We start from the raw sequence: 26,276 nt of genomic DNA on the forward strand, positions 1-26,276 counted from the left end.
CATTCGCTGAACTCTGTCCCCACGCAGGCAGGGCTCCGCTCCTCCCCGCTCCCCCCGGCACCCCCCACCCCGTCCCCACCGATCCCCCCCTGGCCTCCTCTCGCTCTCCCCTTCTCCCTCCAGCACTTGCATTTCATTTCAGGCTGCGCTTCTGGCTCTCTTTAAACACTATCAGAAAAGCCCGTACTCCCCCCCCTCCTGCCCCTCCTTCGCATGGAGACACACACACACGCATATATATATAAGAAAAAAAAAGCTGCATGTAGTGCAAAGTCCAAACGCAATCACCCAGCAAATCTCCTGCTGTAACTTCATTCCTCTCCCAACACATTCCTGCCAGCGGGGAGGGGAAGAAAAAAAAAAAAAGAAAAAAAGAAAAAAGAAAAAGCAAACAAACGCCACTGTTGCTAAGTTTTGCACTTTATACCCTTTTATATTTACAATCCTCTCTTGGCTAAAAATAGCAACACATGATCCATTTATAACTAGCCGGACATGCCCCGAAGCCGCTGGCGGGGCCCTGGCTGATGAAAGGAGCTCTTTGCGTTCCTTCTACCTGAGCTCATCTCTCGCTTAAAGGGCTCAGACAGTTCTGCTTCCACAAAGCACACATTGAAAGGACTGCTGCTTCCAGGGAGATCAGGGTAACGGACGGGAAAAAAAACCAACAAAAAGTAAAAAAAGACAGTAATCCATGCATGCCCCATGCCCTGCTTGGCATGCTTGGAAAATGTACAACTGGAGTGGTGGCACGCAAAGCAGAGGTGGTCAGGGACTGGGGGCAGCTCCAGCCCAGGGCAGAACCTCGCCTGGTGCACAACAAAGGGGGGCTCCAGGGGCAGCTCCAGATGTGATCAACATGTTAGTGCACTCTAGAGGAGCAGTGGGAGCGACCAACCACAGACCCGCACCCAGGGGCAGGTCTGAAGGTTGCTCTGGAAATGACTTTAGAATTGCACTCAGAGGTGGAGGCTGGAAACACCTCTAGGCATGGCTTGGGAGGTGGCTCTAGAAATGATGCGGGAAATGGCTCCTGGTTTGACTCTGGACAACTCTGGATGCGGGTCTTGGGTTTGGGGGTAGAGAGGGGCTAGAGCCGGCTCAAGGCTGATACTAGAATCAGCTCTAGAAGTTGGTCTAGACTGGCACAGACATAAACACACAGTGCAATAATTATACAGGAGATTTTAACAATGCGGTATTTATCTCTTCACTGTTACTAATGCCCTCTGAATTAGATGTTAAAAATTTCCATTAGCACCTGTGCAGGACTCACAAACTGCATGTGCAGCAGAGAGCTGTGGGACTAAACTGAAGTCCCAACGGCATGGCCCAGAACCAGCTCAGTGGAAGCCACTCCTTCCCATGTAGAGGAACCAGGTGCCACAGTAACGCCACCTCCCATCTAATACTCACACATTTTAAAATTTCCTCTCTTGTAAATTTCTCTCTCATGGGTTTTCTTGTTTTCTTCTGTTATTACTGAAACAAAGAATCCTGGTTCAGACGGAGGATAACTTATGCATCACTGAGCAGCAGCAACAACCACCACCACACAACAGTATTTTAGTGCAATTTATCACAAATGCGCAAATCCCAGCCACTTAAAACTAAGGGGTCAAACCTTCCCAAAGTTATGAGACTTAAAAGGAAAATATACCTTCCAGTTACAAGACTTCTGGGGACACTTGAAACATTTCTCAGTGCTCTGCCGTGCTAGAAAGTGTGGTTTGTTTGGACTGACAGCCAAAGTTCAGTGCCAGTACTGCATGGATTGTAGCTGAGGAAAAAAGTAATAATGGTGGTGAGACCCAGAGAAAAAATGATTGTAACAGTTGGCAACATCATTACGTACATTTATTCCTCCTAATAGCCCTATTTCAGTCACTTTTCTGATAATCCTTCTCGTTTTTGGCTTCTCAGTGGGAAATCACATCACCTCTTGTCTTGTCTACACAAGAGTTTTCAGGCTGTATTTTCCTTCCACAGCTCTACCACGTACACACTCACATTGCCTTGTTTATACAGGAACAAAAAGTGTCTATGTGTACCACTGCCTTTCCAAAATTTCACATATCACCAAAACAGACGTGCAGCAAGCTGGTCAGACTTGTCTTGGAGCTGTGCTCATTGTATGCATTATAAAATTTTTATTATAATACACAGATTTCTACCAATTTCTACTCGCTTTTAGATGCTTGATACAGGCAGGGGTTCACACCAACCACCTCCTATGATGTGACGTTAGCAATCAAGTGCCATTTTCAGGCTGCTTTCAGAAAGACTAGTAGCAAAATCACTAAAACCCATGATCCTGAAAGTTGTTAATATGAGAATGCAGCAGTGGTTCTGCAAATGCCTTTCTGGGAGGAGATGCTTGAAGCAGGGAAACGTAAACTTCGCTGCCACATTTTTATCAGTATTGTAACTGTCTCAGTGTTTGCAAAAAATCCAGATTATCCTTTCAGACTTCACCGAGTTGTTGCAGAATGATAGTGAAGAGCACATTCAGAAGGCACAGGAACAGGTAAGCATCCCTGGAGAAACCTGTCCTGAGCGAGAGAGAGTTCATCCCAAGGACTGGGGGTACTTTCTAATTAGGCGGAGAGTGAAATCTCCGCAAAAGGCCTGAACTTGCCATGGGAGTGCTACATCCATGGGTTTCAAAAGCAGAAGCAAGACAGAGACAAAAAAGTACAACTTCACACAAGCTATGAAGAAATGCTTGTGCACTAACGTTGCAGAAATTGATATTATTATTAAGGCGAGGCATAGCTCGAGGAAATTCCTACTTTTTCTCAACTGAGTTGCAAATAATAACCCACTGCAGACGTAAAAACCATAGTAGAAGGACAGTGGCAGCTATACCCCAGAGCTGGGCACACTGACCGGCCCCTGGTCTCACACACACACCACTGCCCTGTGCACCCAGACACCCAGGTTAACCAAAAGGACCCAGCTAGGCTGGGCAGAATGCAACAAGCTTTTCCAGTGCTGACATCGTGCTTCTGACTGCGTCTCTAAAGGGTTATTTTGCTGAGCCAGTAGGTCCTTATCCCTCCTGGTGTAGGCACCTGGATCACAGCCTCCCCGGTTTTCCTGCCCCATGCACTTTGTAAGGCCAGCTGCCTGCCTGGACCTCTCCAGCCAGGAGCTCCTTTCGCTCCCAGCCCGCTCCTGGGGCTGAGCGCTGGGTTAGTCTCCATTTTCAACTGCTTCCCAGCCACGCAAGCTTGCAAACCCCATCAACCCTTTTCTCTGTTCTTTCACTTCCCTGGCGCCTTCCCATTTTCACCCTCTTCCTTTCTTAACCCGAAACCCACCCTCAGTCCTTGCAGCTTTGGCCCCCTCTTCCGTTAGCAAAAACAAACTCCCTGGTCATGTTCCTCTCAGAGGTTTGCCAAGTATTCATACTTCTCCCCCCTCTCCCCTTTCTTTACCTCCTCCCCTTTCTTTGCCCCCTCCTTTTTGGAGAGTGATGGTGGAGCAGGTGCAAAGAGAACAGACAATGCAGGTTGTCCCTGCGATACTGTAATACAGCGTGCGATGTTTGTCAGTGTCCTCTGCAGATACCCAACTCCAGCCCTGCAGAAGCAATGGGGAGGAGAAAGGGGAGCATGTGTATCTCTTGTGAAAATACACAGTTCTTAATAACATGCATCCACCCTGGAAGATGTTCTTGGAGACCGTTTCTGCCCTGAAGCACTTCCACATTTCTGCCAAAGCGCCTGACTGGGGAGTGCTCCTTTAGATTTGCTATTGCTGCTTCCAGATGTCACAGTCCAGTGTCCTCCGCTAAGACATGCCTGGGCATTTCACCCCCAGAAAGACTAGCTATGTAGTATCTCCAGCTGTGGTCATGTAGGATTACAGGTCAGGATCAGGGATTCAACATACATGAAACTGTGAGTGCAGTGATGCGTTTAACTGCATGCCAGAATTCAAGTGGTTAGGGGGCACCCGGGGGAACAATCCCAGAGCTGTGCCGGCTACAGAGGCAGGCTGGTCCCCACGAACCTAGGAGGTTGTGATAGCAGCAAAAACCCAGCTTTGTATGAGGCCATATTTATTCTGGGATAATTCCTTCCGGATCAGAGTCATCTTGCTCCTTAAACAGATCACAATTTAATAAAACAGAAATAAAGTTGTATATGTAGATAAAGTTCTCTATGCTAAAAAAATAAATTATCCCTGGGGAAAAAGACAATTAAGAGACATCTTTTCTATGAATACAAAGCTCACCATCTTTTATGCCTGCCTACAGACATGTAACATGCAGTATTTCACACACTGTCCTCGTATTTTGGTCCAAAATACCTAAGGAGTCTGCTGGGTGTCTGTAATAATTAGCAGCATCTTCCTCCAGCCTGTACAAGGAGCACTAAGGCAGCTGTAATAGGGGCTGCATCAAGTAACCAACCCTTCCTGCACTGCTCCAGCATGGAGAAACTCCCAGTGAAGTAAAAGCCGTCATTTTTTTAACTTTGGCAAATCAAAACCAGTCCAAAGTCACCTAATGAAGGACTGTGTGAAACTCCACATGCATAGCAGAGAGCAGCACTTGGGCCAAAGGCTTTAAAATCTCCTTGTTTAAGTGGCCAAAAAAAGCCCTAGTGATCCCAGGCTACTGGATCTCCAGATGGCCATTGACCTTTGTATTTGTTTGTTTTAAAGATGTGTCACTATTTTCTTTTTCTCGTAAGTCAAACAATTGAATGATTTCTAAATTCTCTTCCCTCTGACCTCCTACTTTCTTCCTGTTTTATTCTGGAAATGCTCATTCAAGACTCAAATATTAAGAGTGGGTATGGCTCAAATGTTGCAGTTCTTAATTCCACAGATTGCTATCACTATTACAACTGCTATTCCCTCTGGATACAGAGAAACCCACGCAAAAGGACACCATAAAATACACGTTTGGATAGTATACGCAAGGAATGTAAAAAAGAGACCTTGAAGTATCGTTACAAAAATGCTCCTTAACAATTAGGAGGAAAGGGCATTGTTTTTACATGGGGAGTATTGCAAATGATGCCTTCTGCTCTCAGCAATGCCTCAAATGTTCATTCTGTGGATACAGGTAATTATTAGGTGTTATGATTGCATTACCCCAAGGAATCATTCTCTTGGGCTAAATTCGCTGCTCCAGATACACTGGTATCACTCGGCGATTCTGCTTTTGAACTAAGATGGCTTGACCTGCTTTGATCATATGTGCTGGGAGACTAGAGGTGGAGAGCTTAACAGGAGGGAATTCTAGAGAATGGAGGAAATCACACAGCCAGCTTTGTCAGACAGCTAAAATAGATGCTGCAATTTTAGAAGCGACTGTGGCTTTATTGCTCATAAGAGTGGGCTCCCTCCAGCAGCTGCCTCAAGGAGAGCTGGAATGCTGCTGGCTAAACCACAGATCAGCAAGTCCAGGGCCTATGGGCTCCTTGCACAACCATAACAATGCCGGTGTGTTTAGGATACGTAATAGCCCTAGCAGACCATAGTTGTTTCATGCTGCCATAGTTATTTCCATACAGTTTATACCACAACAAATAATGTACTGGTTAAAAGTCCACAGCCTACCAGACATGGTTATCCCAGTACCAAATTAGAGTGGATACTATGTCTAAATCCACACAAATTCTTCATTAAGGTCATGAGTCACACCATAGATCCTGCTCCGTTACCTCCGAAGCCTAAACTAAGAAAGGGCCACAGGAGCTGAAGAACAGTTTACAAAGCTATGCACTGGGCTCTGTGCATCCCAAGTTTCAGATCAGCATCCTGCAGGACTTGGCCCATCGCTGCCCCAGCTGAAGAAAGCTCCTCTGAGGTCTCCTTCTACCATCTCAGGACCAAACTGGTCCAGAGAAAACGTTCCTCACCACAGAGAAATTAAAAAAGAAACCCCCAAACCAGCACACTTCCCTTCATGCTGTAATTAATTTAAATAGTCTCATAGGTTTGTATGAGCACTCAAAATTACACCAAAATAATATATATGCTCTTACTGGGATAAACACATTAAAGAATCAAGCCCCAGCAAACATACCCCCACTGTCCTGTGGGAGAGACACCGTCAGACCTTTAAAGTGTCACAGCACTTGAGGGCGCTGCTGCAATAAATTTAACTCGCCCTAAAAACCTCTAGTTAAGTTTTATTATGAATTCCAGTCTTCTGTTAAAGTATCAGTGCTCCATGTTGACGCTTACTTATGCTATTGCTGTTACACAGTGACCTTATTTTGGTAAGCAACGAGCAGAAGCTAGTCCTAACACTAAACATTCAAGGTTAGCGCCTAGTTACCCTTTCAAATATTTGCACAAAGTGATAAAGTGGAAAGAGGACAAGAAAACAGATTAATTCAGATTTTTATTTTCTTTTCAGTATAATTTATTAGCTCTGGGTGAAACTGGAAATTGTGAGAAAGATTATTTTTCATGGAACTAAAAAAATAATAAAAAATGGGGGTAAAGATGCAAACACCAATTTCTCTTCAGGGAGATACACAAGTTGCTGTAGTCCTTTATGACCAGGCTTGATTACGGTTTTGCTCCATTTTCCCTGGGCTTTAACAGCATCCTTTCAGCACAGGCTTCTTGGCCCTCACAAATAAACCCACATCCCTCTGCACCTTCCACCTTCTGCATCCTCTGCTGCGTCCTTCCCAACTTCCTTGCAGGAGCCAGGTCCTGCAGGATGCTGATGTGCAGTGTGGGATGCTCGGTGCCAGATCCAAGATCCACCCATGTCGATGACCGTTTTCTTTAGATTCTACCTCAAGCACACATCTGCCTTCAGTGCTGGGTCATGGACACCTGCATTCTTCATGGGTTATAGTAATGTTTCACCTTTTTCTGAATTTATGTAACTAGTCCCCTAATTTTTTCCTGCTCCAACGTGGAACAGGCTAGAGGAAAAAGAGTCTTTTGACTGAAGTTACAACTTTCCAGCCTGAGAAAACTCAGCATTCAGAAGTTCTGCCAATGCAACACTACATTGAAAACATCCCTTTTTTATCACAAGACTAATGTATTTTTGTTCTCTTTCTCAATTCTGAGCAGTATGCTCAACATTTGTCATTGTAGTAGTTTATTAATTACATGATTGTCTTAAAAAATATATATATTGGGGTGGAGAAAACTGAAAATTTTACTTTTGAACTTCTAATCAATACTGACTGCTTAACAAAGAAAGAGTCAACTGAAACAGTGAAGACTGAAAAGAACTTTCACAACTTTATGCTCCTGCAGCACTGTATTTCCCCATCACTTTTTTCAAGTTGTTTGTGTCCTTAAGACACAAAACAACTATTTAAAAACATCCTTGTCCGTATCTCAGAAAATACCTGACCTTAATTTTGAGAAAGCAGAAATATTATAAAGCAAGCATGCTTGACAACACATCCTAAAGTATACAGACTGTTTTGCCAAAGGTTAGGGACAACTACAGCGTCATTCCTATAAAATACATTAATGTAAGGTCTACTGCTTATATGTCAATAATCATCAGCAAGTATAAAAACGCAAGGACAAAGTAATAAAGGGAAAGATGCTCTAAACTCCATTTGCCTGAAGAAGATAAGAAAACAATGAACAGAGCACAAAGTAACTCAGTACTTTATGTGCAAATGAATGAATCCTTACTTCTATAGTGTCCTGTGATTAGCTGAGTAAGAGTTAAGCTTTAAAAACAAGTAATAACAAACTGTGCATTTCCAATTTTAACAGTTCTTCTAGTCCTGACATGATATTGATCTCTGTTTATAGCTGGAAACCAGAACATCACATTTTACCCTTCAGTTTTGGCTTGCTGAAGCCCTCGAGAAGCCTTAACAGGACTCAAGACAGCAGGCAGAGCGGCGGCCGAGCTGCTCCTGGGATCAGTTACCTACCAAGAGATCTGCATTTGGTGGGGTTGGAAATCTTTCAATCTCGTATCTTTTCCTGCCGAATCAGCATAGCTGGAATCTTCTGTTAACAGCCAACATATTAATTTGCTGAGCTTCAGACTTAGCATTTTACCAAGTCATACGAAAACCTCATACATCTGCTAAGTTCAAACCTTCTAGGAACAATTCCAGTAAGATGCTTCGTGTTTCCCACTCCATGAAAAAAAAAAATAAATTTAGAAATCTCATGTGTAATTGCCCTCGACAGATATTGAGAACATTTGGCACCTTTTAAAACCCTTTTAAGATGAGACCCTCTAAGCTATAAAAAAGCAATGTAAATGTAAACTTTACACCACATATAGTTCACTGGAAAAACTACCATGGTAGGTTCAGTCGGTTATTTCCCACTGAAAAGTTATCTTAAAACATGTCCAGAACTAACTTTTTAAACATTTATTAAGTAGGAACCTTCTGTTTCATCCTATGCATCTGCTTTTTGCAGGAAAACTATTAAAAGAAAAACCTGAGAAAGATCTGCATAGCATTGTTGTTGATCAATGTCTGGTCCACAGATACGTACAGGGGACAGCTGGGGAAATACAAAAATCCACTTAATTTTTGTACTGAGAATTCTTCTCACTTAGAATATCATTAGAACCTCTATCAGACCACATCTCAGAAGCAGAGACAAAGCCAGGAACCATCAACAGTGAGAGGTTCTGTCCTGGTTGACACAAGGGTTGCAGTCATTAGAGCCACAATCCACTGAAGTCAACAGATAATTTCTTAATCAAATGACAGAAGGAGAAAATACATTGAAGATTTTAGAGGCCTGAGAACATTACTCCCACTTGAGAAATGGAAAAGTCTAACTTAGAAATAGGGTCAGCGAGCATTTGGCTTTCCCTTACTAACTGAAACCTAAGTTTTGGCTGTTCCTTGAGTTAACCCAAAGAAAAGCTCTCTTCCTCCAACACTATCCTCACCTCTGTGATCGGTTCCTGCGTGTGAGGGTCCCTTCCAGACCTCACTGTGCTGAGACACATTGTTTTCCATTAGCATCTGGGTCAGATGTGACATGATCTCTTTCTGAAGGGAATTTTATCAAGTGCTGGAAAACTACTGCTTCCCAAGTGACAGAAGCAGGATTTACTTTAGGCACAGTGGGATGCAGGTGGAGGATAAAGCTAAAAAGTAAATAGAAATCTAATCTAATAAGATTTGTAACATGGACAAATTCCTGAAGACCAAGACACGCACTCTTCTTGTGACCTCTTCACAGGAGAGCTCAACTGAACCAAACTGCCCCACAGATGTAAGAAATCTGTGCTTTTCCAGCTCTGTTCCCATGGGGAACTGGCAGGGAATCCTTCTACCCCACAGGCACAGCTTTAGCACTTCAGCTACACAAAAATCCCACTTTCTCTCCTGAAACACAATAGCTCCAACAGCATCTCACAGACCTCCAGCGTGAAAAGATGAGCCATTTCCGTGCTCCAACACAAAACGTGTTCGACTGCAAGTGCACAAACACAAAGAGCTATTCTTGCTCAGAACAAGGTCTTGCCCAGTGCCTTTTGCTGTCATTTCTCTCAAGCTGGAGCACGCTACCCAGTATCAGGCTATTCTCAGAAACCGAGTGATAGCTGCCCATGCTTGAAAGCACAGATGTTGCGATGCTGTGGGGCAAGGCTTGAAGTTGGTTCAGGGCCTTTCACTTGATGAAACTGTAAAAAATTTGAATGGTCCTTCTAGTTTTGGCATTAAAAAAAATCCTGCCTAGCAGAGGGGAATGCCTGAGTGTACTGATGGCTCAGGACATCTGTGCCAGGACACAATGCTACAGGCACCAGAGACTGAACTGAACACTCCATCTCAAAAGCGGTAGACAGATCCTGCAATCTTGAAAGACTTAGAAAAAACACAGATTTAAGTTTAACAGTTAGCTATCAACCATGCCAATGATAATAAGTGAGTAGCCATTAAAAAAAAATAAATCTTAGAATTTGTTATAAATTAAATCCAACTATTTAGAAACTAGTATTTTGAAAACTAAATAAGAGCTTTCTAGCTGCCAAAATAAAGTTTTACCATCACGTGGATTAGCAAATAGCAATTCACTATAACAAAAAATCACTCATTTGTATAAAGTTGTTATAATTAATAAAGCTTGTTTATTATTACTCATAAAGATTTTTTTAATCCCCAGAGTTCAAATAAAAACTCCAACAAAACAAGCCAACAAAACCAAACCACAAAGTAGCTACATCTAGGTACTGTACTGACTGCCAGTGCCACAAGACCAATTCTCCCTTCTCCTGCAATCACCAACATTCATGGCTTTTCCTGTATACCAGTCTGATATTATTATTCTTACCAGTCAGGCAAAACCATCCTTACTGCGAACTGCATCCTTACCCTGTGCGGGGTTCCCACACCCTCCAGGTTCTTTAATGGGCAGCTTTCCTTGGTGTTAAACATGGTGAAAAAAGCCCACAGGCCGTATGCATGTCAGGTTACTGAATGCCTACCATCCTGAACAAACCCAGATGGGTGTCCTCCAGCGTTTTCCAGGGTCCTAATTCCCCAACGAAAGACACTTACCAAGCTAGGGCTGTTGCAACTCACAAAAAAAGTTAGGGTTTAGGATTACATGGAACTATACAACTTGTCTTTGTCGAAGGTCTTTAGGTGTTATTTTTTTAGAAACAAAACCAAACAAAAACCCACAGCGTTTCTTGTTCTCAACTTTTGTGTTTGGCTCTCTCTCATATTCCATCTACCAACTTCCCTGTTTTTGCAGGGGGTCGAAGTCTGGTGCCTTGATCACTTCCCCAACTGTTCTCAGAAACTATGTTCTTGAGGCTTCTTGATTTTGGTTTTTTTTTTTGTCCATAAGGCTTTAAATTTTTTAAGAAGGTGCCTGTGATCCTAAGGGTAGTATATATCCTGGCGGATTTTTTCATGATTTACTGCATTTCCCACATTTGTCTGTGACAAAGGAATGCTGAAGCAAACGCCCCTGAGAGTCCACTCACGTCTTGCTGAAGCAGCCACCACAAAGGAGTTCACTTGCCCATCCACAGCATGGCTGGTTTGTACAAAAGAGTCCTCTTCACACCCCCAAGGAGGTTTCAAGTGAATAAAAGACTCTGCTGGACATGGAAGCAAATTGTCTGAATTAAAACTGCATTCTCAAATTATTATTTTAAAACTAAAAAAAACTAAACCTGAGTCTGGCGTGAAGCTTTATGAGTGTAGCATCACTGTGTCAGAGAATTGGGCTTTCCACTCTTGATGCAAAGAAATATTTCAGTTGTTTCAAGACACATCTGCCATAGTTTAACCCTTACATTAATACGTAAGCTTGAGTGAAAATTCTGTTCTGAGAAAAAGATACCAGAAAATATTCATATTTTCCATCTGATACCGAAGAAATGCAAGCACAGTATGCTAGCAAACTTGTTTTGGCTGTGCAAGTAAGTTTTTCTGGAAGCCCAGCAGAAATTGGGCTTGAAATCTCTCAGTGGAATTACATTTTTGTTCAAGCAATACCACACAGTTTGGAAGCCACAGAAAATATCTATTAAGACAGTTGCTAATTTAGAGAAAAAATGACCCCATCTGGAACAGTGTCTGCAGCGCTGTTCATTGCACCACAAGAAAAATATTATTGTACTGCAGCGTGTGAAGCTTTGTAACAAAGATGACGCCAGGTCAAAAGAATCTAACTTACAAAGAAAAGCTGAGGTTAAGGTCTTCCTTTTACTCTAAAAGATTAAGTCCAAAAGAAAGTTTAACATGAAGGAAAGGGTAGAACTGAACCGACAGCTAACTAACTTCTTCCCCCTATCAACAATAAAGGCTTCCAACACCAGGAGGATGTCTTCCGATAACGTGAATTGAGGTAAGTAAATTAAGAGACCTTAGGAAGCATTATTTTGAACATAAAGAAATATAAGCATAGCACGAGCATTATCAGAGCAGATTGCTGAAGTAAAGCTTAAATAAATGCAGAAACTCCAAAGAGAACCTAGTGGAAACTACACCCCTAAGTTAGAAACTTCAGTGCCTTAAACAACAGAGAGGATAAATCAGGTATTTATGAACAACAGCTCAAAGTCGGGGTGAGTAAGGGCATACCAAAACTACCTGATGGGAAACGTTAACAAAGGGGTTTGCATTAAGTGTTTGCCCGTGCAGCAGTGTGAAGTCTTGGTCAGCCTTGGGCACATGTGGCAGAAAACACAGTTACCAAGAAAATGTCATGGAAGCAAGAGAGGTACCAATGAATTTGGCAATCTCCACGATTAGGGAACAACTGAGTGAGATGCAGAGGAACTGAACTGTAGTTTAATGCATCGGAAAGGAAATTAGGTACTTCTCCCCTTTAGCTGAGTTGGGTAAGACAATGATAGAAAGGACAACAAAATACCCAGCAGTGTCAAGAAATCCACTACGTGCCAGTTTTGTTCTCATGACAGCAGGAGGGAAGGGAGCAGGCTCTGAACAAAGCTGCTGTGAAATGAACCGGGAGTCCAGAGAAGCAGCAGCTGCAGAAAAAGAGGTTCTGATGGGGCATTTGTTGAAATAAAAGTGAGACAAGTTTTCAGAAAGCACCTTGTCAGTGGTAAGGGTTCAAAAATGCTAAGGTATTTTTCTGAAAGCAGATCTGACATACTGCAGCTGCGGAAAGCATGCTAGGGAACAGTGCAGCAGGCAAGCCAAGGGGACAAGAAGATGGAGTAGACAATACAGAGACCAACTAGTCATGGACAACATCTACTGAGGTCAGCAGCAGCTCAGGGGAGATCACCCTTCTTACAGGACTACAAACTGTAGACCACAGACAACTCAAGCCCCGTGTTTCTAATTTCACACTGAGCACACAATAGAAGAGCAAGCTGGTGACCACCCCAGCTGACAGCCACAGGGAGGAGAACTCAGGGGAAGCAGGAGCTGTCATGGGTGGCGAGAGCAGACACAGCTTCCCTCTTCTCACCTCTCTAGTACAATACTCTGCTCACTTCATTCATCCAGCCCATAACCTGTGAATGGGGACATGGAGTTCAGCATCCATGGCTTATGGGTGGGGATGCTCAATCTGACAATGCTTAAAGGTTCTAATAAGGACCAACTAAATAGCCTTTAACAAAGACTTGGTAAAAACTGACAGAAACTCTTCTGGATGGAATGGTGTTGAATTTTCTAATGTTGCATACAGAAAAAACTCAATTATAGTTTGGTATTAAAGTAGGCATAAGGATAAAGTCCTCCATTCAGATATGGCTTGCTCAAATCTCCTGCATTCCTCCACAGCCAAAGCAGCACGTGACAATATGCTGTCACATATGCACATGTATCAGCCAGGCATCAGCTAAGAAACAAACATGCATATCTAATGATACCTTCTGCCTCCAAAAACCCGGCCATTCACACCTAAACCCATGAGCAAATTTCTCCTCAACTGCAGCATCGTTAGCCATAATCTATCAACAAGTCATCCTCTACAAATGAATACTGCCCACCCTCAAGCAATAGTAGCAAAGTAATGTAGTGTCATGATGCAACAGAGACATACCGGGGTGCCCAAAGAGAAGACCCCATCTCTCCACGTCACCTCTCTGGCTCTCAGCTAGCGCTGTCTGCTGTCACTGCACTGATTGTTATTTCCCAAATTCTTAATTCCAATTTCACATAAAATTACTCCATCAGTATTCCTAAGAAAGAGGTGATCTGTACTGGGTGAGATCAGTGGGAACTGAAGATACTAAGCACTCGAATACCATGCCAAGCCTGTTGTTGAGTAATCCAGATTTCAGCCAAATTAAACAGCACGCAGTTTTACAGGACTACAAACATCTGTTTTCACGAAGTGTCCAGATCATTAGCAGCTAATACTACATCTCCGTTACATTCCCTGCCATATGTTGGGGGATAATCCCAGCAAGTAACAGGGATTTTCATCTCAAATCCTAACAAATCTGCTCTGCACAGCTTCATAGTTTTTCTATGCCACTTATTAGATAATACCTCTCAGCTGCTTCTCTCTGCTCTGTCCATGCCTTGCATCTATTCTTTCACAGCACCCAAAGGCTCCTGCAACCTGCCTGGGAACAACTGACGATTTCTTCACACCATCCTAGAAAAAAATTCCCTCCCTTGCCAAGGGTAAATATGAAATTTACCTCATGGATAAACTCATGCTCAGGCTGTCCCCTCCCCAGCTAGCGCTGCTACCTGCAAGAGGTCTAAGGCAGGACAGCCACATGCACTGCACAGAACTCCGGAAGCTTTTGTCCATCATTGGTGGGAGCAATCTTCTGCTCTCATCGAAGCTCCCAGTTAGGGCTACGTGTCTGTGCCTGTAGCAAACAGCATATAGAGAACAAAGGGAAACTATATGGGTTTATAAGCAACTTCATTAACTGAACACCAGAGATCTTTGGGGCACTTTGCCTGGCAAAACCAGGGTGCCTACAGCAAAAGCTGTGATGGCACTTCTGTGGCCATAACAAACGTGTATATACACAAACAGAATTTGATCTTTGGCATTAAGCAACAATAACAACAAAACTGGAGGTGACTGCAGTACTGACAGAAGACAAGAGATGGACTGCTGTGGAGCCTGGATTGACTCCCTTCTCCAGGACATAAGCAGGGGCATCGTGAATCTGTCACATTCCTCAACCTGGTGGCACCCCTTCTCTGCACAAGGGGGTACAAAATCCCACTTAAGCTTCGGTCTCTTTCTTCCTCAGCAAGGTGTTATCTGTGCTGGGCTTTCTGACAGACCTATCACTTGCTTCAGCACCAGAAGCATCTTCTGAATGCCAGCTGGGAAGAGGAGCAGCTATCAGCAAGAGCTGCTGGTGTTTCCACCCCACACATCCCATCCTCCAGAAGAACGACAGCAGTAGACTTGAAATGATCTTGAATGAACCATGGCAGACCAACCTCAGGGTGGGGAGAGCAGTGAGGATCTAGTGGTTCAGTCTGCTGCCAGCCCTCAAAGAAGCAAGTAGCATGATGAGAAGTTCAAGCAATCCCATAGCTTCCACGTAAGCCATGAATGGTGCTGCTGCTGGCGAGGAGAGACATTTGGATGGGATATTTTTATCACCTCTTCATTCCCATCCCTGTCAATCCAAAACAAACTTCAACTAGTTAGGGGTGGGAAAGATGGTTCACAATAAGAAAAGGATTCCCTGGCTTGTATCACCACTGGATATGTGGATACGTGCCACTGCGGTGGCACAGCTGCATCAGTCCTGGCTTCTCAGCTTCCAGTAACCTTTCCAGGCTAAAATAGCAGACCTACTGCTTGATTTTTAGCAGCTGAAGAGCAGCAGTAAACCACATAAGTATTATGTAAGATGATCTTTTTCTAAGTATATGTTTATTGTGCACAGAGGAAGTGGATTTAATTACGAACAACTGGAAGTTTTTAACAGTCTGGATTGCCCCTCTACTCCCTTTCTGAAAACTAAGGCTTGGCAGCAGCTCTTGGGTTTCACTGCAAGTCTTCTAAGTATTTCCTTGGAAAGACTTTACACTTGGTCCCAGGCAAGAAGTCAAAATCAACATTTAAAAAGCATGCCCTGCATAATTTCCAGGATTCAGCAGCATTAAGGTATACTTATAGAGGCCAGGAGGAGAACTGCTTTTTGTGCTTTTTGACTTCGTGCATAAAGCTGGTCTTCAGACAAGGCAGCTTATATTCCAAATAATATTTTTAACTACATGTGGTCAAGTACATAACTTATCAGGCCTTTCCTCATCCTCCTCCCAAAATAAGCCTGAATGGTAAAAAATATCTTTGTTGTATTTAGTTTTTGCTTAGACCTCTACTAGAAGCAATAGATTATCAAACCTTCTAATACTGAATAATTTGATGGCAGAGAAAGTTTCAAGTAACACTTTCTTAAACTCCTTTGTACTAAAAATGGGAGTAAAACTCCAGTTTGGGCCTGACACTCAGGCTCAGTTGGTTGGTTCCGCACTGAAGTGGATTATGCCGGATTTCATGGTGTGTCACAGGCCTTGCTGGGGGATGGAGTGCTGTCCCTGGCCGATGGGATGGCAGCACACAGGTGACTCACTGTTCCCATGGCTCACACTGCCCTTGCTCGTGTGAATAATCCCATTGAAACTGCTGGGGCTGCTGCGGAGCCTGCAAGACTGAAACTGCTGGTTTGATCCAAAGGCCAGGAATGAAATTTCACCCATTTCATCTATTTGCTAATCAAACAGGCCTCTGCAAATTGCTTCTGACTTTCCAATAGCAGCGCACATGGCACTTTTGGATACAAGGATATACGCGTGTTTAAGGACTATCCACTCAAACTTCATGTTGATTTTTGTTTTGGGGAAAAACACACCAGGAGGAGTGTTTTCCTTGCGAATATTTGAAGTGCTTTTAAAATAATAAAACCAACATATTCTTCTGAAATACCTGCAAATCCAGTCCTGCATCACTCACCGCCTAAAACCACAAAATGCTACAGACAAGATTAAACTTCACAGAAGCGGAGATAAATGAAACCACAGGTAGTGTTAAGGAATAAGGCTTAGCAGAGAAAATATCTTTCCGCTTTTACAGTCTAAAAGGTATTTATTGTGTGTTTTTAATCAGCAGAGAAAAAATATGTCTACCAAATTGGGGAGATAAGGCAGGGAAACCATCAAGAGGGTATTTCATGCAGTATCTTTCTTCCAAGCAGACACCTTTAACTGGTATTTATAAAAAAACAAAAGTCTGAGTGCAGATTTCCAGCTCACAATAGCATGCTCTTCTCCTCAGTGTCTCCGTTCCCTCCCCTTGTAAAGCCCCACTCCCACAAAATCCCCAGGCAATGGGATTGCACAGGTTTTGGAGACCCAGTCAAACTACCATAAGCAAAATTAAAGCCAGAAGGGACTAAAGCAGTCACCTTGCTTTGATGCCTTAAACTGCTCTCATACAGTGCAAGACAATATGAGAAGCTCACAGAGTAACACTAAGCGTGTCTTCCTCAGAGATGGCAGCTGTGCTCTCTGAATGGTACCGAAGTGAACAGATGTAGCACAGGCATCAGTTATGGCACTCATCCATATACTGAAATTAAACCTACAGCTACTCTTCATTCAACCAACAGGTATAAGCCTAATTGTTGCTCTGCCTTACGGTTCACTTCATCATGCAAAGAGAGATGGAGGTGGAGTCCCTTCAGTCTCAACAGGAATGAAAAAGACAACCTAACTACTGGGATACTCTGCTATTTTTGCCTTGATGAAAAGAGAAAGGATACTTAAAGTAACAGTAAAAATGCAGTTCTGAGATTGCAAAGATGAGAAAACAGAGCTGGGCTCTCCACATAGTCCATATGTGGACTAGCATATGCCAAGTAGTCCACAATGAAAAGCTTTACAACTTTCTTACAAACTATAAAGCTGGAGCCTGAAAAATCCTTTCCACCAGCCTTTGGTTCCTACAAGTGCTGACACACAACCTACCTTCATCAGCAGCAAGACCATGGTCCAAATTGTTCTGGTATATCAGGGAAATCTACAATCTCTGCAACATGACAGAAAGAATTTATAGTTCAGGTTCATGTTTCTGGATACCCCAACTATCCCCTAACCTGTGCTGAATGGCCCAAGGGAGCAGCATATGCCTCACGAGCTCCTCTGCAACACAACCTGCTCTTCAGCAGTCAGTATCAGCACTTGGCTGAGATTATCATCAAATTCCAAAATCAAATGAATGATCTCATGTTTGAAATTGTGCTTTAAAATGAAAGCCTCTTCCACGAAAATCCACACAAAACCACTTTTCCATTCCCACTGGCAGCAGTCCACCTTACACATAAATCACTCTCAGTTCACAGGGGAAGCTGGGAAGCTGCAGGGGACACTTTCAGGAGCAGCTCCTACAGCTCCTTCCCACCAGCACTGTAATAAATCCCATGCCATCCCTGCACAGGACACACGGGATGGGCGAGGGGTTGGGCCCTCCCTTCATTTTCCCACTGAACCTGACATACTTCTTTGAGGTCAAAGTCATGAAGTTGCAGTAGCTTTGCTATGCACAAACCAACCTGTGTGAAGCTGCGCTGGGGTAGAACCATGTGGATTTGGTTTCTGAAAATAGTGCTGAATACATCGACAGCCTAGTGCCAAGCTCAGCCTTGTGGGACATGCCAGGGGATGGGAGGCTCCAGGGTTTTTGGTTAGTGTGTTGTCTATTTCTATATGCAAATCCCTACCTGCCAGAAGATTTAATTGTGCTCAGGATGAGGAAAAAGAGAAGGAATAGTCCTTCAGTGAGAGGGCCCCTTCCCCACAAATCTTCCTCCAATTCAGAATCAGAATTTAACTGGGTTTTCCCAGGAACTTCAGCCTTCCCCTCCTCTTCCAACATACTGCAGCAGAGACAGGAGAAGTGGCTAAAGAGAGCAATACTGTAGATCGTAAAACTGCATCTTATTCCTTGTTAGGAACTCACTCGTCCTCCTCAGCATCCACTTCCTCTGCTTGGCAAAACAGATAGCAACTTTCTGACATCTGTTTAACACCCTCTGCCTCCCCACGTTCCTCAATGTAGAGAATATTCATCAGCTTTCTTTTCCTTTTAGTGGCATGTAAATCTAATAAAATGCTGCTCAGACACAGATACTGCGGATTTCCTTTGCAGGGGGAACATGTTAGATGAAGTAAAGAAAACTTCATCTGAGCTATTTATAAAGCATACATGGCTTGTTCCCCACATGCTTTTTTGACTGGGGAACAATAAGACTAAGTCATGGAGTTCAACTTCTCTTCTTGAGACATATGCTTCAGGTCCGAATATCTAAATCATAATTGATTTATATGCCTGGTAACTGTGGTTTATGACAAGTACATGAGTTGTCCTCACTTCAGGGAATTGCCAGGCTTTTTTCTTGCTGTTTTTAAATTAGAGCAATTAGAAGGAAATTCAAAGAAATCATGCATATTTGTAAGTACACTCCCAAATTTAAGGCAGCCAGGGAAGAACAGCATGTAATTAGAACTAACTACACTCTTCAATGTTTTTCCTCAATGAACATGGACACAGCTTATGGAGATGTGTGAGTATCCATAGCACACAGAAGGGTCATAAATAAACTATCAACGTTTCTGTTGGGATGACTATTAATCCCTTTCTTTCTGATACTACAGGCTTTGATCAAGCTAGGATTGCTGGCTAACGCACCTTCCAGCATCTTGCTATACGCCTGTGCCTAAGTGGACTCTAGAAGCCAAGGTATTGTCTGCATGAGGCTGTTCAAGGGCAGGCAGCACTGGAAAGGCACCAAAATTTTGTGCAAAGGTGGCCCACATTTCCATGTAAGAAGCTCACCAAGACATAGAGCAATGAGGATCAGCACATGCAAATACCATGAAGCCCACCCTTTAGATTCAAATGCTGTAGCCAGAGTATCTCTCTCCTTCTACAAGGTCCTACCCTGCTGAACAATATGTTGAAAAAATGAGTAGTTATTTATGAGGAACACTCAAAGGCCCTAAGCCCATCCCTCGCAAAAGAAAAATATTCAGTGATTTCTAGAAAAGTCTCCTGAGGCTACAGGAGATGCCAAAGAAGAACATGAACAAATCACCAACTAGTACAAATGCTTGTAGCAGTAACACTTGACATCAGTTTCAGCAGTGCCATTGGCAGACTAACGGGCTAAGGTGCACATAAGCCCCTCTAGCTTTGCATGGAAGTTTTCTGCAGGATAATGACACACCTGACCATGATGGCGCAGTGTATACGTGGAGTCAAGGTGGGATGACATTCTACAAACTCAGAAGAGAAATTTCTCATCCCTCCTTCCCAAGGAAGCCATATACAGAACAAAGGTTAATGGGGGGGGGGGGTGGGGAGGAGGGAAACATCAAAAAACCCAACACCCAACAAACACCAAACAAACAAACAAAGAAAAACCAGGGAATGCCGAGTAGCTTGCCTGTCTTCTTCCTATGAAATTGTAAAATGAGAGCAGGAGAAAAGCCACTTTTCTAAGTGACCTAAAGCATAGATGTGCAAATGCTGAAGACATTGCATTGCTCTAAGGTTCAGTAAATGTTGACCAAATCCCATCAGAGGTCCTGGAGCCAGCACTGCTAGCATACTGGGTAAAGCTTTGTTCAAGTTTGCAAAGCTTTCCAGGTATTTTTGTTCAGGGTGAACAGAAGATCTCTGTTTACCAGCACTTTACACCATAGAGTGCATTTTGTATACAGTAGTAGGAACTGAGTAGGACTCATCTTGCAGAAACTCTTCATCGTAAAGGAAGACCCATAATTAGCTACCACCTCCTAGTGCCTACAGCAGGATCATCAAGTCTGCACTGGAAAGTACTGGGCAGATGGAAACCACAGCGATTCCCATATCCAAGTGTTCTTGTAGTATCTGGTAATTACTGGGAACCCTATTGGAAAATATTGTAATTCCTTCACCACTAATGACAGGCCATTTGGAGAACAATGGTGTACTGCTGCCCTGCAAGCTGCTATCGCAGCGTGTGGGGGGCAGGTTGTAAGAGGGCTGCTCCACTGAACAAGATACTCACATCACAAGCATCCCCTAGGACAGAATCGGAAGTTTTTGGTTTTATCATTCTTGCTCTTCTTAAAGGGGAAATTAAATACCAACTTGGTATAAAATGTTTAGTGTCAAATATCTTGTTCTCAAGAATCAGGAAGCACCAAGCTAAAGGTTCCTTCTACATTTTTACTCTGTTCTGCACATCTTTTACACAATCTCCTAATAAGGATCATACACTTTTCTGCAGGGTGTATGCCCCCTCTTCTAGCTCACAATACATGGGGAGCAAGAAATAAATCAGTTGTAAGCGAATGAAACTATTGTCAACACAGAATTTCATCAACTGGTTGAACACGTGCCTATCATCATAACTGAGTCTCTTCCCCTCCTCACCTGCCTGATCCCCAAGAGTGTCAGGATAACACTACACTGTAAGTAAGCAAGGTAGGGAATCACAACAAGAGAAAGAGTATCTTGTGGGATGTGCCATTAAATGCTGCCATGAGAACCAGACCAGCTTCATCCTGATACAGAGCTGCTGTGGCCAACCGAGTAGCAGCAGTTTCCATAGCGGGCACCCATTTGCTCCCTGGGATGCACTTCCAAGCGTCTAAAACTCACATTGCAAAAGTGCTGAGCATTCACAAGCATGAGGTCCATGCTCTAAACACATGAAGTGTTACTAGGAAAAAAGAAAAAAAAGTTGAGTACTACAAAGAAAATTTAGCATTAGGCAAAGACCAGGCATTTAAAATCAGTGGTAGCTTCCAACAATTTTAGCTTTAGTCTTTGGTGGCATTTCTCTTTCTGGCATCCACTAAAGAAGGAGAATGATACCACCTCATTTCACTGTAGTGCCGTGCGCTGACATTTATGAACCATTCAGTCCCTGCAGTGATCAGTACTACAGAAAAGCCCATGAGGAGTTCAACAGTTCTTTATTCAGTACAGGGTATGGATGGTGTGTCATAAATAGGGCACAGGGTGACACATTGTATGAGGAGGATAAGAATATTGAATAGCTGCTCATTCACTGCACAACATCCGTCTTGTGCCCTGAATGAAGTACCAGCCCTGTGGAAAAAAAATACAATGTAAACCATACAAGACAGTCTTTAATTATATGGTATGGAGGGGCTTACCATGCAGCATACACACAGAGAGGGTGACTGTGGTTAGTCTTCACGCTGATATTTCCTAGCGTTTTAAAGTATGTTTTTCTTCCTGTATAATATATTCTCTCTATAAAAACTTCAAATTTGCATGCCCTATATTCGTATTTCTACCAATATAAATATTTCTGTTAGAAACATTTTTATTTAAGCACTGATGTAGGTAAGATTCAGAATGGCCACCATTTGATACATTGTAGTTTAATATAAATACCTAAGATAAGTGCATGTATCTATATTGGTATATCGATATCCACATTTCCTTTTCAATAAAATACAAGTATTTTTTATATGGGTGAGCCTGAGAGAATGAAAAAACCTAAGTACACAAAGATTGGCAAAGCATTGAAAGCAGACCAGCCCAAGTTCACTCTCTTACAGCAAACCAGATCACAGAAGAGGAGGAAACCAACACACATTCACCAGGAGAGCTGAGCAACAGTTTTGGACAGAGTGGGGTTTTGTTGGAATATAGTAACTTATCAAAAGCATGGAAACCCTCAGGCAGGGCTACAATTCTTGTTTTCATATGTTTGTTGTAAGATAAAAAACACATTTTATATTGAATTATACATTAAAGTCTTAAAAAAAGATAGAGGAAGACCCACATTACTATCACCAGTAAGAAAGAACATGCATGGAACTGTTTTATGGCAAAGTTTAAAATCATTTCTCCCATAAGCTTTCAATTTTAAAGGTAGGATTGTTCTCAAATAAAAACCAACTCCCCTGCACAGCAAAATCACGCTCCAATACCCAGCAGTAACCCTGAACTTGCACCACGTTGCCAACATTAACAGTTGTAATCTTGAAGTTATGACTCGTACAGTACACTAAACAAAACCCAATAAGATTACACCCAATGGTGTATTTGCCTTGCATAAAAACAAAGCAAAAAACTACTCTACTGTATGTACCAAGTCAGATAATTGCTTTAAAACCAGACCAGATGTAATATCTTTGTGCTACTGAAATCAAGAGAAGTTTCAGGAATTAAGAATTTACCTTATATATCTGTGGTGATGAAATCAAGTTACGGGACATACAGAAATCCACTGAGTAGTTACACCCATGCACTGCACATCCCCAAATGCTCCAATAAAGTGAGGAACTTCTCCTTTCAAAAAAGGAACTGCAACACAGGAACATAAGTATCTGTTGTGCTAAAGAACACTAATCTGAGTAATAAATACTCTGAGTAACAGGCTAGTAACATACTGCTGTAAGGTATGTTACACACACACTACAACATCAAAACAGAAACCTGTGACTGTGCATTCCCTGTATTCTGTACAGCCAAGTATGCGATAGGGAGAAACACACCAGGGTTGCAGCCCATGGAAGCACATTAGCTAATGCAGCCAGATGTTAAAAACAGTTCCGTTTTGGGGACAGATCAGACCTGAAACATAAGTACATTTTTAATTCAAATTCTGTTACACTCAAAGAAAGAGCAGCCACCTGTGGTGTCCTCTGCTGTCTACAACAGCAGTATACTCCTGCAGGAGCACATGAGCCTAAAAAGTTGGTAGCACAAGTAAGAAACCACAAGTAGCTATTGCAGTTTTGTCATTGAGCCTTCAACCCTGAGTGAGGAGACATCTCTGCCTCTGCATTTGTTCAGTCTTTCTTTTCCCCTCACCCAAACTCCGTTTCTGAGAAGACTCAGTTGCAGCTTCAAATCCCATCTAGATGCTCCTGCCCTTCTCATTCAATGTAACTCTCCTGCACTGTTTGTGTGTGCAATCCATGAGCATCCCAGCAAAGGCTCAGCACAGGGACACTCAGCTGTGGCAGCAACATCTGCAGATCTACATAAAGTATAACCAAATATACCCCAAACTTCTTATTCCAGTTTAGAAACTGAAAATTCACCAAGTAACAGTGAGAGTGGGATGCAGGAGAGAAGCAGCAAGGGAAGGAAGCTAACTGGAAAACTGACAGTCCCTGTGCAAGCAGCAGGGAAATGGGTCTCTTCAGGCATCCCAAGATTTACAAGAGGGCCAAAAAGTGACTTCCTGCTATTCAAGTCCAGGCTGAAATATAATAAACCACTGCCAGCATAACACTGACTCACATCCATCAGATTTATAAACCAGTACTTTGACAAAGAATGCTCTGTTGGCTTCACCACAGAGAATTTTAAACTACTAAAATACATTGTTTAACCCGCTTGATGTTTAATGGCATTTCTGCAAAAACCAGTTCTGTGGCACAACATGTTAGAAGCAATATTATAAAACAGGCAACTGAAACATCACAAATACAGAAGCCTATCAGACATCCTTTGGGACTTAAAGACTTGCAGATTAACATCAAAATTAGCCCTACTTTTTTGTTTTCCCTTAATCTACAAACTAAAAACAACTCTCACAGCTCCTTCTTCAAGCACTTGCTCACTACACAACAAACTCGAAATATATCTAAAAAAGACAAAATCTCAAAAATATGTTAAAAAAACCCCAACAAAATCCCAAATGGTAAAATACCTGCCACATAACCACGTTGGATAGAGGTGTGGTTTCTTACCCACACAGACCCAGCATACAAGCTTTAGTCTTTACGCAAGTGATGCTCAACCCTCTTCTCAGAAGAAAGTACACCTTTGTGAGCAGACTTACATCCAGACAGCTACAACCACATCAAAAGAAGCTGTGCTTCTAGAACAAAAACTTTTACCACCAACTCTCTGAAAACTATGTCCAATATTGTTTTCTAAAGCTCCTCAAAGCTCAGCTCCTCTATTACAGGCTACAAACACATTCCGAGGTTAAATCTCACGGTTTATCACGTGTGGTAGCACGCACGCCCCAGGGGTAGGATGCTCTTAAGTTATTTGCAGACATTCAAAAACGTTCTCTATTATTCCAAGAAGTGCAGAGTTTAGCAATCCAGCCGTGCAGGACAACCTGTGCTCCACCTGCATTGTGCTGGGGTGAGGAGAAACATTTCCAGAACTCTTGGACTTACCTGGAGACCAATGCATGACTTTCTATGACCGTTTGTGTGGGGGTTACACACCACACGAGCTCAGATATCGCACAAGCGGATAAAGAGGCCTTTCCAGAGGCGCATCCATGCAGGAGCATCTCCCACCCGGGAGCGCTCACAGCCCAGGGCAGATGCGCAGCCAGCAGCGCATGGGAGCGCAGGGCAGTGATGGATTAAACAAGCCTCAGCCTTAGAGGCTGAAACTTCCCCAGTGGATACCTGGGGAGGTGGGGAAGGGCACAACAAATTAACGCTCACAGGAAAACCTGGGCTTCCTCCTTACAGAGCAACTGCAGCAGCTCAACGAGCTCTCCTGTGGTCCTAGCGAGTGGCTTTATGCCAAGCACCAGCTGAGGTAAAGCGGACACGGCACCTTTGTGCGGGGAGAGCAAGCACCTTCAGCGCGGTGGGTGGGGAGGGCTGCCGCGGGCACTCCTCCCTCAGCCCGGCTGCCGGCTCCTGCCGCTGCCGCACGCACGGCCGAGCCCCGGGGTCCCGCCGAGCCCCCCCCGGGCCGGGGACCCCCCGCCGCAGCCCGGGCGCGCCGAGGCGCTGCCGCCCACGTGAGCGCGGCCCCGGCCCCGCCCCGGCCCACCGCGGCCACCGCCCACCCCGCGAGCGCGGGGCACCGGTGCTGACAGCGGCTTCCGGGCGGCCCCGCACCTGCCATGCCGAGCCGGGCAGGGCCGAGCCGAGCCGAACCCGGCCGAGCCGAGCCGAACCGAACCGAACCGAACCGAGCCGAACCGAACCGGAGCCGGGCAGCCCCGCTCCCGCCCTCGCTCACCCAGCAGCAGCAGCCGGTGTGTCTGCTTGTACTCCCGCTTCTCCGCCTTCAGCGTCTTGTCGATGCTTTTGCTCCGCTTCTTGTCCGCCCGCTCCTTGGCCACCAGGTCCTGCCGCAGCCGGTGCCGCACCTGCGGGTCTCCGTGATCCGCCGCGGAAGCGGGGATGTCCGCCTCGCCGCGGCTGCCGTAGGGCGCGGAGGGGTGCGCGGCGGCCAGGCGGGAGCGCAGGCTGTAGCACAGCCCCATGGTGCCGGAGCTGCCCGCCTTACCGCGCCGCGGGCATGCTCTCCGCCGGGCCGGGCAGGGCGAGGCGGCGGCGCCCGGCGGCCTCTTCAAGTGGCCCCGCTCTGCCGAGCTGCGGTGTCCCGTCCCGCCCCTCCCCTCGGCCGGTCCCCGCGCCGCGGCCGGCGGCCACACGTGACGCGGACATGTTTACCGTATTCTCTGGAAAGCGGCCCCCGCCGCAGCCTCCCGGCGGAGGGAGCGGGGACAGCGGCCGCAGCCCCCGCCGCATCCCCCGTGCCCCCGCGGGGTGACGGTGTCGGTGCCTCGCTGAGCCCGGGGCGGGCGGGGGCTCTGCGGGCTCCCCCTCTGCGTCCTGCCCCGCGGGAGCCCGGGGAGACGTTGGCCAGTGCTACCCATCTCCAGCGCCCCAAAGCTCCGTCCCTATCGCTGGGTTGGTATTTCCCCCCGTTCCCGGTGAGGATCTCGCCCCAGCCACGGGTCCATGTCAGGAGCTGAGGTGACATCCAGCCCCAGGGATGTCGTGGGGATGTTGTGGCGGGCGGGAAGAGCCCTGGTCCACGGTGGAAGCTCATGTCCAGGTTGAACACGGCCGAGCTCCTCCACCACAACATCTCAGCCCACTGAAAATAAGGATGTG

At 44.5% G+C, this 26,276-nt stretch overlaps 1 protein-coding gene and 1 long non-coding RNA gene across 2 annotated transcripts in view; both read right to left on the reverse strand.

Annotated features, from left to right (window-relative positions):
• GNAS (GNAS complex locus) overlaps positions 1-25,905 on the reverse strand; it is a 153,062-nt gene extending 127,157 nt beyond the window's left edge. The window contains exon 1 of the mRNA XM_030502781.1: positions 25,393-25,905. Within this exon, the coding sequence (XP_030358641.1) occupies positions 25,393-25,639 (247 nt within the window). The 5' untranslated portion in view covers positions 25,640-25,905. The remainder of the gene's footprint in view (positions 1-25,392) is intronic.
• On the reverse strand, positions 21,364-23,386 carry LOC115615083. The gene is made up of 2 exons (XR_003993943.1): positions 22,620-23,386; positions 21,364-21,516 (listed from the first exon to the last, which is right to left on the reverse strand). It is a non-coding gene; the product is annotated as an uncharacterized LOC115615083 (long non-coding RNA).
• Positions 25,906-26,276: the final 371 nt, after the last annotated feature.

This window comes from Strigops habroptila, chromosome 13 (assembly GCF_004027225.2).
Source record: "Strigops habroptila isolate Jane chromosome 13, bStrHab1.2.pri, whole genome shotgun sequence".
NCBI classification, from domain to species: domain Eukaryota; kingdom Metazoa; phylum Chordata; class Aves; order Psittaciformes; family Psittacidae; genus Strigops; species Strigops habroptila.